We start from the raw sequence: 13,634 nt of genomic DNA, 5'->3' as shown, positions 1-13,634 counted from the left end.
TTAGTGGGGCCTGCCCGGTGGCATAGCAGCTAAGTTCACATGTTCCACTTTGGTGGCCCGGGGTTCGCCAGTTTGGATCCTGGGTGCGCACGTACTCACCGCTCATCAAGCCATGCTGAGTGGCGTCCCACGTAGAAGAACTACAATTCTGCAACTATGATACACAACTATGTACTGGGGCTTTGGGGAGAAAAAAGAAAAAGAGGAAGATTGGCAACAGACGTTAGTGCAGGGCCAATCTTCCTCAAAAAAAAAAAAAAAAGAAATTATCATCCACCTCACGCCTTGTGACTCACTCTCATATCCCAGACGTTTCCATCAACCACAATGGTCATGTTCAAAAATAAATAATTCAGAATACATAGTCACCTGCCAAAAAAAAAGTCCTGATTTAAAAAAAAAAAAAGAATTTAGTCCATTGACACTTTTTCCTGGTCTCTCAATTGCTGGATTAATCACATAGAATCCTGTAATTTGCTGATGGTTTTTTGTATTTTTTGTCTTCCCAGTGAGAATGGGAGACATGTAATAGTAGAACTGTGGCCCAGGTTTTCTTTTTCATTTGCCCACTATCCCAGACATATAGTGGAGATCCAGAAAGAGTTTACTTGAATGTACCAGGTTATGCAAACAACCTCATCATGTTTGCCCTGCAGAAAACCACACCCATCCGTTCCCAAGCTGACCTGAAGAAATTGCCCTTAGAAGTGACCACCAGACCTTCCACTGAGGTAAAGCCCGGGGGCCGGGGAGGCAGCTTTTTTCCTCGGGTGTCTCGTGCTAGGATCAGTGTTCTCACTCTCTCTCTCGGCCTCTCTTAGGAACCTGCACGTAGACCTCAGCGTCCTCGGTCACCTCCTTTACCTGCTGTGATCAAGAATGCCCCGAGCAGACCCCCTTCCCTACAAGCTCCCAGGCCAGCCAGCCAGCCCCGAAAGGCTCCTGTCATTAGCAGTACCCCAAAGCCGCCTGCCCTGGCAGCCCGGGAGGAGGCCAGTACATCCAGGCTGCTCCAGCCGCCCGAGGCACCCCGAAAGCCTGCTAACACTCCAGTCAAGACTGTGTCCCGGCCTGCTCCTCTGGTGCAGCCGCTGTCACCATCTCTGCTGCCCAACTCCAAGAGCCCTCAGGAGGTCCCTGCCCCCAGGATCATCAAGACTCCAGTGGTCAAGAAGCCAGAGCCGCCCAGTAAAGTCTCCCCGGTGAGATGCTTTTCCTCCTTTGGCCCCCAGCCCACCCTCTGTGGTATAGGAATGGAGTCTGTCAGTGTCAAAGCTGTCCTGCTGGAGCCTCGGTGGAGATCACTGAATCTAAAGCTTCCCTGCTGCCCTGAGAGGAGGCATCTAGGTGGCTGAAGGAACTTGGTCAGGGGCACAGAGCTAGTTGGTTTCCTGTCCAGGGAGCTCTTCACTGTTCCCTCTGAGTTTTGGTCTGCCACAAACTTGAGTCACCTCCATCAGCTTCTCACACTGTGGGCATAGGTTGGCGGCCTGGTGACAGACAGCCTTGGTGGGCTGCAGCAGTGGTTGGTGTGTCTTAGGGAGATCACAGCTAGCTGGCTAGGCAGGCTAAGCAGGGAGTGGACTGAGAGGCTTCCCCTATGACAGCTTTGAGCAAAGGTCCTCATGGGCCCAGGGCCTAGGAGGTTACTGTGTACTGAGTAACATCAAGGGGGACGCAGCCCTGGTGGGGACTGAGAGACAGACAGGCCCCTCTCTGAACAGTTCCTTTAGGCCAGATGGAATGTTCCTGCACCTTAAAGGCTGACAGAGTCCATCACATTCCCTCTCCTCTTGCTGTAGGCCACTCCTAGTCGGAAGCGGACACACGGGGTCTCTGACGAGGAAGAAGCTGAGGAAGAGGCTGAAAGGAGGAAGGAGAGGTCCAAGCGGGGCAAGTTTGCTGTGAAGGAGGAAAAGAAGGACTTGAACGAGGTAGGTGGTGAAGGTGAGGTTGTCAGAGCCTCCCTTCCCAGGGTGTCCAGCCACCACCTACAGTCTGCACCAGCTCTGTTTGTGTGCTGTGCCATGAGCCTTCCAGAAGCCCACTTCATCTCTGAAGGACTCTCAGTCACACAGATGACTAGGAACATGGTGCCAGGTAGGATCCTGAGTGAGACTGGCTTCTGGCTCTCATCACAGGCCTGAGGTCACACTGACGGAGATCAGGGAGGCTTGAAACCCTTTGCTTCCCTGAGTCTGTGACATTCTGCCCCTTGCCTGCTATCTTGTTTGTAAAGGTGGCAGAAATGTAGATAGCTAAGATAGCGGTTTAGAGAGTGGCTCTCGGTGAGGCATGGTGTTTAAACAGCCACGTGAGATGACATGAGATGTGACGGCTAATGACTCTGGGCAGCCAGTCATGCAAATGTCTGCTCTTTTGGGGCACTGGGGATGCGTCTGACAGGCTGTTCTCCTTGCAGCTTTCAGACAGTGCTGGGGAAGAGGACTCAGCTGACCTCAAGAGGGCTCAGAAAGGTGAGTTCAGGGAGGTACCCGGCAGCCTGTGGGGAACTGGGGCCCCTTGGCCAGCAGCAGCTTATCCCGAAGGCTTTCCTGGCTCCGGGCTCTCACGCAACAGTGGTTCCAAGCCTAATTCCAAGAAGAATTCTGAAGATAGCATGCCCTTGTGTTTATTCTTAGCACTAATTCCTTGGCATTCACCTCTGAAAGTCACTCAGCTGGCTGCTCTTTGACATCCTCATGACAGATGGGGAAGGAGACCAGGGGGCTGGGCTCCATGTCCGTGTCATAGTGGGGTCAAGCACCTAGGGGTTCTTGTCCCTGTGAACCCTGGGATGACTTTTCTTGAGATGGCCCTGGCTGAGGGGGGGACTCTAGTGTACTTTTCTGATTCGCAGCCTGTCTCCATTCTTAGATAAAGGGCTGCACGTGGAGGTGCGTGTGAACAGGGAGTGGTACACAGGCCGTGTCACAGCTGTGGAGGTGGGCAAGAATGTGGTGCGGTGGAAGGTGAAGTTTGACTACGTGCCCACAGACACAACACCCAGAGACCGCTGGTAACGCCCCTACAGAGAGGCTGGGTTGACAGAGTTGGCCAGGGGCAGAGGGAGGTGCTGTCCTGACCCCGTTGCAGGCAGCCTATCCTGGGAGCCTGGGACACATGTAACACAAGCACTGTGTCCTCCCTAGGGTGGAGAAGGGTAGCGAGGACGTGCGGTTGATGAAGCCCCCTTCCCCGGAGTATCAGAGCCCTGACACGCAGCAGGAGGGCGGGGAGGAGGAGGAGGCGGCAGTGGTCCAGCAGGCCATAGCTCTGACAGAGCCCTCCACTTCGGACTGCATTCGCATTGAGCCTGACACCACCGCCCCAAGCACCAACCACGAGACCATTGACCTGCTCGTCCAGATCCTTCGGTGCGTGTGTCGTCCCCTTCCAGGGCCAGCAGTGACTGTCCACCCCCTCCACGCCATTTTGAATTCCTGTCCCCACCTTCTTTCTGGTCTAGGAATTGTTTACGGTACTTCCTGCCTCCAAGTTTCCCCATCTCCAAGAAGGAGCTGAGTGCTATGAATTCGGATGAGCTAATCTCGTTTCCGCTGGTGAGTCTGGCCTGGTGTTTGGTTCTTTACTCTGCATGCCCCCTTGATGCTTGTTGTGATTGCCAGCTCTCAGCTCTGTGCCCCCTTACCCCTCAGCCAGCTTCCCTTTCTTCTGCTGAGGGAAGGGAAGAGGAGACCTTACGTTGTGGAAAAAGAAATGGCTTAGCTGGACATGACTCTGGTGGGCAGCTGATGACGTGCTAGGGTGGAAGTCCTCTCTTAGGGACAGCAGGCCTGGTTTGACATTTTACGATGAATACATCCCTTTAATGCTACCCCGGCAGAGGGAGTAAACCTGTCCCAGGAAACACTGAAGAGCTTAGGCTCAAAGTGCCTAGAACTTGATTCTCGGAGGGAGGTATAGACGAGCTCATGATGTGTCGTGATGTGTGGAGATAAGCACTGGATCTTATTTAACCCAGCAAATGCTGATGTGGCGCCTCGGTGCTGGAGCAGCAAAAGAGAGTCCTGCCTCCAAGTGGCTTAAAAGTCAGTAGAGACTGGGCTGGCCCCGTGGCTTAGCGGTTAAGTGCACGCGCTCCGCTGCTGGCGGCCCGGGCTCGGATCCCGGGCGCGCACCGATGCGCCGCTTCTCCGGCCATGCTGGGGCCGCGTCCCACATGCAGCAACTAGAAGGATGTGCAGCTATGACATACAACTGTCTGCTGGGGCTTTGGGGGAAAAAAAATAAATAAATAAAATTATTAAAAAAAAAAAAGTAGAGACTGAATTTTTAGCAGGAAGCTAGACGTGAGGCCGAGAGCAGTACGTGCTGTGGAAGTGGGTAGGGAAGCTGTGGCAGCCTGGGGGAGGGGGAGTGATTCAGTGTGAAGAAAACGTGGGTTTTAGCAAGTGCCTGTGTAAGTGACGGTGTGTGTGAGGCAGGGGGACTTTTGTCAGCAAAGGCTCAGAGGGATGAAAGGGCAGGTGGGGGGTCAAGGCAGCAGACTACGTGGTGAGCATTTAGGGAAGAAGGGGCCTGAGAGCCAGGATATGATGCATCTTGAATGCCTGATCTTAGGCACAGTCGCTTAACCTTTGTATGAAATGGAGGGCCAGCAAAAGGTTTGAGCTGATGGAATTGTCAATCTGAACTGTCTAGGGCAGGGGTCAACAACCTTTTTCCGTAGAGGGCCAGTTAGCAAATATTTTCAGCTTTATGAGCTATATGGTCTCTTTGGCAATTGTTCAACATTATAGCCTGAAAGCCTCCTAGACAATATGTAAAGGAGTGGATGTGGCTGTGCTCCAATAAAGCTTTATTTACAAAAATAGGCAGCAGGCTGATGTGGCCCATGGGCTGTAGTCTGCTGACCCTGCCCCTACACGAGTAACTCTCCTGGCAGGCAGCATGTTTGGTAGGGTGAGTGGGTGGAAGACACACGGGCAAGGAGGCTGGTCTAATTGTGAAAGGTCAGAGATTGAAGGAACGGAAATGGGAGCCAGAGTGGTGGGAGGGGACTGGCAGGTGAAAGGGCTGTGTCAGAATTCATTGACTGAAGACAAGTGATGGGGGAGGAGGCAGAGGCCACACGCGTCCCTGTGTCTCAGGCCTGTGGGAATTGGAGGTTGATAACAAAGCAGTTAAACTGGGAGAGAAAAGAGAGGACGAGGGTTAGGAGGATGAGTTGTGATTTGATCGGGCTGGAAGTGCTGGCACTACATTTCTGGGGGTGTCCAGTGGGCAGGTGGAGATTGGGGACTGGCACCTGGGGGGACAGGAAGGCCAGGGCTGGAGATGCATCCACATCAAGTGGGATGTTTTTATGGCAGGAATAGCTAAGTTTTCTAGGGACGAGTTTCTCGAGAAGAGAACTGGAATTGAAACTGCAGGACTGGTATGTTCAAGATGTTGGGCCCTTGTGTGGCAGCTATGTGCTTGATAAAGTTTGCCAGAGAGAAAAATATGGGGTTTTATCTCCATTCTACTTTAAAAAAGGAAGTGAGGCTCGGAGAGGTGAAGAGTCTATTGTGATGGAGCCCAGATTTGAACCCTGGTACTTCTTAGGACAAGGGTCTTGCTTTACTTATGGTGCACTCCTTGCATGGTGCCCCTGCCAGAGGAGGGGTGGGGAGGTGGGGGTGGGGTCAGTGGCTATGCTGCATGCTAAGGAAGCTAGAAGATGGCAGAACTCGTGGCGGCTTCACAGAAAGCTCCATGCCTCAACTCTTGCCCTTGTTCAGGCTGCAGGTGCTATCTGCAGATCCCAGGAACCAACGGCTGATGAGTCGGCTAGGTCAGCCTGGTACCGTCTTGTCAGTAGATTTGTTGCTTTTGGCTTAAAGCAGGAGTGTCTGAGCCTAAAATAGTCTATTAGCTTATGCTTGTAAAAGGAAGTATACCCAATGCGTCAACTTGATAGCCTCCCAATTGTAATGTCTAAAATAACACAAACTTTAACTTTTTTAACGTCAGGGACACAACAGAGTCTAATGTTCATTATGTCCTTGTCAGTCTATAAATGACCGTCCTTTTTCCCATATGCTGGACCAGGAGTTCCGTAAAAGCCCTCAGGGGTCCTGCAAATATTAGATTCAGATATATATATATTTTAAAAGTAATAAAAGAACTGCATGTGAATCTATAATTACCTCAAAATAAAAAGTTAAGAAAACTAATACAAATCAGTCAGCTGAAGATGATGTATACTGAATTTTACTACTTTTGGAGCTTGCTGGAACATTTATTTTGTGCTGCTCAAGTAATTATTTTTTGTGTAGAACTTGAAGTTTCTCTTGCCATCTTGGTTTAATAGGATGATACTCCAATTGTAAGGTGAAGGACACAATTAAATACTTGTAACGCTTTTTAAAAACAGCAGTCAGGAGCTGCTCAGTGCTGGGTGGTTCATACATCTGTATAGAAGTAAAGAAATGCTGGAGTTGGTCAGACTGCAGTGGTCAGCCAGCACCTGCTGGGTGTGGGTTTGTGTTCATCGCAATGGCCTCATCATTCTCACTGGTGGTTTATGAGTAAATCAATAATATGATAAATTTGAACTTTGAAAAGAAATTAAAGGTAAAGAGATACTTCCTAAATGGTTTTTTACACTGAGATTCCATGTAACATTTTATTTGAAACAAGTGTTCTGCTACCTTCTAAAAGTTTGAAAAGCCTAGTATCTAGAGAAACTGCTAGTTAACATTACTACCCCATCCCTTGGAAGTTTTAGGTACTCAGGGAAGACAGTAAAAAGCTCTGATGCTGTATAAATATACTACCTAAATCTGGAGGTATCTGCTGTTGGTAGATGCTTGATAAACATTTGTAGAAGAGAACTTTTGGCCTGATATTATTGGATGTGACTTGGAAATGCTGAAAGGGCTGTTGTGAAGAAAGGTATGATTGAGCACGGAGACTGACTGTTGTCCTTTTTGTGCTACCTGGAACAGTAAGAACCAGCCCTCACATTTACTCCGGGCTTGCTGTCTGCTGAAGCACTTCGCTGCGTGCTTCACACGGGTGCTTCCGTCTTTGTCCTTGTGGCAGCCCCGTGAGATGGGCTTCGAGGACTTTCTACTCTGGAGCTAGAAACACCACTTGCCCTTTGTGTCTGACATCTCTTCAGGCTGAGCATACTTGTGTTGAGCCAGTTGGGGACACCAGTGCCCATCGAGAAGGGCCCTGGGGACCCCTGTGAACTCATACATGTACCCTCTGGCTTCCCTCCTGACAGAAAGAGTACTTCAGGCAGTATGAAGTGGGGCTCCAGAATCTGTGCCATTCCTACCAGAGCCGCGCCGACTCGCGGGCCAAGGCCTCCGAAGAGAGCCTGCGCACCTCCGAGAGAAAGCTCCGCGAGACAGAGGAGAAGCTGCAGAAGCTGAGGACCAACATCGTCGCACTCCTGCAAAAGGTGCAGGAGGTGAGCCAGGCAGCCCTCTAGTTGCCGCTGGACCACCTGGTGCCTGGTGGGAGGGGGGGCCTGGGCATTCCCTGCTCCCTTCTCCCACTCACAGGAATCTGTGGTTCCAACCCTGGCTGCACAGCATCCTGACCGGGAGGGCTGCAGGTGATATGGCTACCTGGGCCTCTTTGCCAGCCGGACCCATGGTATCAGACTGTTGCCCTTGTTTAGACATTCTGATGTGCAGCCTGGTTTGAGAACCCTCCAGCCATAAATCAGAAAGAAGTTTTCGCTTTTCCAGATGACGCCCAGATGGGATTGGGTGGCCCAGAAGCGGGGAGTGCCCTGTACAGTCTCAGTCCTTCATCCAGGCAGTAGACACTGAGGACCTGCTCTGTGCCTGTCCTGTGGATACCGGGTGAACCAGACAGGCGAGATAAGGTCCCTGCTGTCACAGCCCAACAGTCTGCTGGAGGAGACAGAATTATTGATGGCAGGAAGTGTTATGAAGTAACTATGACAACAGACGGAAAATGGGGAGGCCACTTTACTAGGGTGTTCGGGGTAGCCTCTCTGAGGAGGTATTTGAGCTGAGAGCAGAACCAGTCATGCAAGAGCGGGATGCGAGAGCTTTGGGCAGAGCGAAGAGCAGGACTCAAGGTCCAAGGCAGGGAGCTGTGGGCCATAGAAGAGGCGGGACCTATACGAGGTGGGAAGTCACTGGAGGGGTGTGGCACTATCCAGTTTGCAATCTAAGACATTTACTCTGGTTGGTTGTAGGAGGGCCTGCAGGGGGCGAAGGTTAGAATCCGGGACTCCAGTGAGGAGGTTCCCACAGTTGTCTGGGTGAGAGATTCTGGTGGCCTGAACCTTGGATCGTGACAGTGAGGAGGGAGAGAAGTGGGCAGATTTGTAATATCTGAGGGAAAGGGAGGAAGCAAGGGTGATTCTTCTGGTTTGTCTTGAGCCCTTGGGTGGAGGGAAGGTGGTGGCCTGTAGGGAGATGGGAGCAAAGTGGGTGGGGTGGTGCAGTTGAGCTGTTTTGGATGTATTGAGTCTGAGAAGCCTGCAGCACATCTAAGGCAACTGGGAACTTGAGGTAGAGACAGGGCAGGAGTAAGAAATCCGGGCATCACCTGTGCACAGAGGATGGGGAGGGGAGAATGGTCAAGATAGGACAGGCCTGCCAGCCAGGGTGGAGGGAGGAAGGGAGGGGACCCTGGGCGCAGGCCCCGTGGGCTGTGAGAAGGGTGGAGAGGCGGAGTCCCACTGCCTTGCCCCTGGCTGACCCTGCCCTGTTCTATTCCAGGACATAGACATCAACACAGATGACGAGCTGGATGCCTACATCGAGGACCTCATCACCAAGGGGGACTAAGGGACTCGGAGCCAGAGATCAATTGCCCTGCCTCTCAAGGCAGAGCTCCGGGGGTTTCATTTATGGGTTGGTGGACTTACCTTGTTTGACTCACATGGGACATTTGTGTTTTTGGAGGGAAAGATACTCTGATTCTTTGAATCTTCCTCCTAAGTTTATAAATATTTATTTTTTAAAAGAAACAAGATGCTGTGCCTGCTGTGAGACCATACATTTTTTTGTGACTCTTGGGCAAAGGACAGAGAACCAGGATGCCAAGCCTGAGCCACTTCTCTTGGCTCCTGGCTCCTCAAGATGTGGTGAATCCAGTGCCATCTGGAAGTTGGAGAGGCTCCAGGGCAGGGCTGGTTTCTCTCTTAGAGGATGAACAGTCTTGGGATCTGAGGGATGGGGGAGGGAGAGAGCACCCCAGAGTGGTGCTCCCCCTAGGGTCTCTGATCCAGGAGATCCCCAAGGGTGGCCATGGGGTCAGGCAGAGGCTCACTGCTGAGCTGCTCTCCCTCTTGTGGCTCCCATCTCAGGTCAGGGATGTGAGTGGTGGCCTGAGCAGCTGTCAGTCTTCCTGGCTTGGGGAAGAAAGATCCTCCTGTTCAGCCTCCCCATCCACCACCCACGTTCTCCCTGCTGGAGTGGTTTCCTCGGTTAACCGTGGACAGTGAGGTTTCCCGCCTCAAAAACTTGAGCCCAGGTTGAGGAGTAGACAGATCCGACTCTGGTCAGACCACTGACCTGGGTAGCACACTGAATGTTTGAATTCCAAAGGATTCCTTTTAGGAAAGGACCTTGTGTGTGAAGGAGCCTCTGGTGCTGATCTAGTGGCAGCTTCCATCTGTGGACGTGGCAGGGTCCTGAGGGAGCACAGCTGCCTCGGATGGTGCTGGCTGACCTGGAGAGCCTGCTGCTGCTGCTTTTTCTTTTACTGCTTGCCCTCTGCCTGGCCCCACCGTGCCCAGTCAAGGTCCCTGCCCTGGGGCAGACAGGAGGGGGTCACTGAGCCTCCCTGGCGCACAGGTGCGGGAGCTGGGCTGCAGGGACTCCAGAAGCAGCTCTGCAGGAAGCACACCAGGCCTTGCCTCCTGTCTAGTCATAGCCTCATACAGCTGTGTCCCTCAGGCAACTTCTCAGGGTCAAAGACAAAGGCAAGAGTTGCTGAGTTTTCTCTTTAATGGCCATTGGAAAAATTCTGGTTTGATTGTCCCCAACTCTCTTTTCCTTTCTCTTTATTTGGGGACTTTGGGTGTCCTGAAGGCACAAGAACTATGGCCTTGTACCATTGGTCTTCGATTCAGACCTCAGTGTGTTTCCGGCATCTGCCTACCCCACGTCAGCAGTGGCCTCCGTGCCGCCCTGTGAAGTCTGCAGAAGACTGGGACGCGCTGGTGAGGGAAGCCTTCACCCACTTGTGCGTGTGGCCAGAAGCGCCTGTGACTTGTGGGTTTGGGGCTTCCTCAAACCACATCCCTGGTAGAGGGCTGTTTGGGGAAATACCACTCAGAGACCCTGACCTCTTCCTCTGGAAGATTCTCTAAGAGTCTTGGGGTTTCCTGAGTTGGTGATTCCTCTCCTGTTCAGCTCTCTCTCTTCATTCCAGGCAGCATATGGTCCATTTTTGTCCCCAACCTTACTGTTTTAATCTAAAAGAAGTTGGTTCTGCATTTTTACCAGAGGGTAATACTCAAGTTTCTTATTTACACACTGTAATCACAACGCAATACTATAAACTTTTACTGGTGAGACTCCTGAACTAGTCCCTTTTCTTCTCTTAGTAGAATCCAGCCCCTTCCTCCTCCTCCTCCTCCTTTCCACCACTGTGGCTTTAAACTGTTCAAATTCTCCACCATCTTCACTGTTTTCTGTCTTCACCCTCCTTGACACCCACAGAACCTGAAATACTGAATTTCTTAAACGTTTTAGCTTCAGCTGCTGGATGTGCCCACTTTGCTGTTTAAATCCAGCCACGGTTGTGCTGAACGCAGCCTGTTTCCCAGGCAGAGCTCCTGCCATGCTGGGTGGGGAGATAAAATGCAAGGGTCCCTCCCCTTTCCCAGTCATGGGATAGCTGACCTGCTTAGAACTGTCTAGTGACTTGGGAGGAAGGAGATGGTCTGGCTGGTCTATGGCAGGAAGGTCCTTAGTTCAAGGCTGCAAGAAGGTGAATGAAGGCAGCAACCCTTGTTTTTATGGAATGGGAGGGATGGGGACTTTCTTTAGGGCTTTTTTTGTGACACATGCACCTGGGAAAAATTCAAGCAGTACAAAAGGTTGGACCATGAAAAGCAAAGCTCCCTCCTCCCACCCCTGATCCCTGTTTTCTCCCTGGAAAGATTATCCATCTGAGCACACAAATACACATCCACTCTTCTGTTTCACAGTGTATTTTGGAACCTGTTTCAGAATAGCCCGTATGGGTCTACTTTCTTCTTCTGAACAACCACATAGCATTTCATTGTCTTGGATGTACTGTCATTTAACAGTCTCCTATTTATAAACATTTGGGTTGTTTTTAACGTTTATGAAAACTGCTGTGATGAGTATCTCTGTGTGTGTCCTTATTAACTCAGATCTGTATGTAAAAAATTCCAGAGAGAAATGGCTGTTTCAGGTGGTAGATGTATTAAAAAGTCTAAGATACATTCCAGAAAAGACTTCCAATTTTAACTTGTATCAACAGTGTATTTCCCCTGCACACTTGGCCAGTATGCAGTCTCTTCCATCTTAACTGCTTACCAATCTGAAAGGTGAAAAGTGATGGATTTTTTCGTTGGTTTGAACTAATTTAAGTGAGATGGCGCATCTTCATTGGCCAGTTTCTCTTCTGGTACAAGGCTGTAGTTCTGAATCTTGGGTTAGGGACTCTAGTAAATCAGATAAAAAACAAAGGGCAAAGTCCTGAGGAAAATGTCCACCTTCTACAACCCTCTCAGCTCCTAAGTGTTTCATGGATTTAGGATTAAAAACCCCACTTTAGGATCAATACTGTCTTTATTACCAGGTCAGGACAAGGGTTTGACATTTTTGTTTACCAAAGGCAGGCATGGGTTAATAACAGGCTGAGAAAAACTTTTCTGGTTCTTCCTTTATATCTGTCTGAGTGACACTGCTTTTTGGCTCCAGTTCCCCTGAAAGACATGACTGTGGTTCAAGCAGTGTTGGCCAAGAGTTCACAGCTCCAGTGACCAGTGTTAAGACTGATACAGCTCAAACGTCTTTGCCATTTACATAGAACACAAGGCTTGGCCTGAGCGGGCAGTGCCTCCAATGGCTACCTGTCCCTGTCGGGAGGTCATTCTTCTGCAGCTTGGCCAGGCAGTAAGGGACCCATTGGCAGTCTCCAGGGTGCCTGAAACATCCTCAGAATTCCACTGGAGGGTTCTAACCTCTGTTGGAGATGGAACCTCTGAGGGTTTCCTTTGGAATATTGTTGGTTCCCTGAGCAGGTGAACAGTCAGCTTGGCCATGGGAGGCAAAGCTCCCAAGGAATGTGCTTTCTCCGCTGCCACGTTTGAGGCCTCAGACTGTCCTCAGCACTGCTGGGGGCACCCTCTCCATAGTGAGCAACACACAGACTGGACAGAGGAAGGGCCCGCCAAGACATGTGCCACTCAGCAATGAGCCAGAATGTTGCCAGACTGAAACAGGCCCAACTAGGGTTCCTAGTGGGCCCCGCAGAAATTTCCTTTCTTCTTCCAGTTTACAAGGCCTCAGACAAATCACTGCCCATCCTGGGGCCCCATTCCTCCTCTAAAGGAGTTGGATGACAGTAGAGGTTTTCTGCCTTATTTAGCCACAGGGCTAGTTCTCCACCTGAAATTTATCCAGAGGCCCATACAGACAGCCAATAATCTGGGGCTGTGTGACTGAAGTTGGAATGGGAGCCCAAAGCCCTTGCTGCCCTGGACCCTATCTTTGCTTGCAAAATTCACTGGTCCCCGCCTGCTACCTGTAGGCCTTTGGCTGCTTACTCAGTGGCCCTGGTGGGATGTTACCCCACGCCCTCCTCATGGCCTTCTAACCATCTGCACAGTTTCAGTATCCCTAAAGGTGAGGAGGGGGCTTCCATCCAGCCCCCTTTTGGGCCTGCATGGCACCTTCCTTATGGTACTTCCTGGGGCTCTGGCATTCTCAGCAGCTGCCAGCCAACACCTGAGGGTAGGGCAGCTCATACCACTGAGGCAAATTTGGACCAGTGAGAGGGGAAGGAACTGATACATCCCTCCTCCTTTTTTGTCCCCTCCGGACTCTGCTGAGATGCATGGGATTCTCCAGGGCCACTTCCTGCCTGAGCAACTGCAGGTTTCCTGGGGAGCTGTGGCCAGTCTAACCCACCACTTTGAATTTACTGCCTTTCTTTCTCCACTTCTCTTGAATCTCTGGGCTCTCCTCTCCCCAGTGCCCCACCATTTAAACCAATCTGCCAGTAGCCGGGTTTGGGGCGCTGCAGTGGGAGAACCTCTCTTTGTCAGAAGAGCGAGTTTTGAGTTCCTCACGCTACATCATCAGCTACCGCAGCATCACACGAGCCCGAGGGTTGGCTGCGAATTCTCACCTGGCCCAGAGGACGCAGCCAGGACCCGGCACTCGGCCATCTCTCTCCACACGCTTTGAGGGCATCCAAGGCTCCCTGGCCCCTGCCCAATGGCTGCGGTCTGCGGAGAACGCCCCCTCTCCGCCTCCCTTCTCCCGACGCTCGACGCTCGACGCTCGAAGAGAGTGCGCAAGTGCGCCTGCGCTGTGCAGATGTCCGGCACGTGCTGCGTCCTGCGCATGCGCCTTAGAAGCACCGCGACCCTCCTGACGTTCCCCAGCCTCAGTGGGCCGGCGTCCGCGCCCCCAGTGGGGTGCGGG

At 51.5% G+C, this 13,634-nt stretch overlaps 1 protein-coding gene across 4 annotated transcripts in view; it reads left to right on the top strand.

Moving 5' to 3' along the window:
* Positions 1–8,993, top strand: part of MORC2 (MORC family CW-type zinc finger 2) — a 39,588-nt gene extending 30,595 nt beyond the window's left edge. Inside the window, exons 18-27 of one of the 4 annotated variants that reach the window (XM_058531792.1) lie at positions 657–731; positions 822–1,202; positions 1,803–1,934; positions 2,423–2,477; positions 2,878–3,019; positions 3,153–3,377; positions 3,470–3,563; positions 7,241–7,420; positions 8,192–8,257; positions 8,721–8,993. In XM_058531792.1, the coding sequence (XP_058387775.1) occupies positions 657–731; positions 822–1,202; positions 1,803–1,934; positions 2,423–2,477; positions 2,878–3,019; positions 3,153–3,377; positions 3,470–3,563; positions 7,241–7,420; positions 8,192–8,257; positions 8,721–8,789 (1,419 nt within the window). In that variant the 3' untranslated portion in view covers positions 8,790–8,993. Of the gene's footprint in view, positions 1–656; positions 732–821; positions 1,203–1,802; positions 1,935–2,422; positions 2,478–2,877; positions 3,020–3,152; positions 3,378–3,469; positions 3,564–7,240; positions 7,430–8,191; positions 8,258–8,720 lie in introns of all 4 variants that reach the window. The other 3 variants (XM_058531791.1, XM_058531794.1, XM_058531793.1) reach the window with 3 other exon arrangements.
* Positions 8,994–13,634: the final 4,641 nt, after the last annotated feature.

This window comes from Diceros bicornis, chromosome 35, assembly GCF_020826845.1.
Source record: "Diceros bicornis minor isolate mBicDic1 chromosome 35, mDicBic1.mat.cur, whole genome shotgun sequence".
Classification (NCBI taxonomy): domain Eukaryota; kingdom Metazoa; phylum Chordata; class Mammalia; order Perissodactyla; family Rhinocerotidae; genus Diceros; species Diceros bicornis.
Note: the sequence above shows the minus strand (reverse complement) of the source record. Positions and strands in the feature narration are given on the sequence as shown.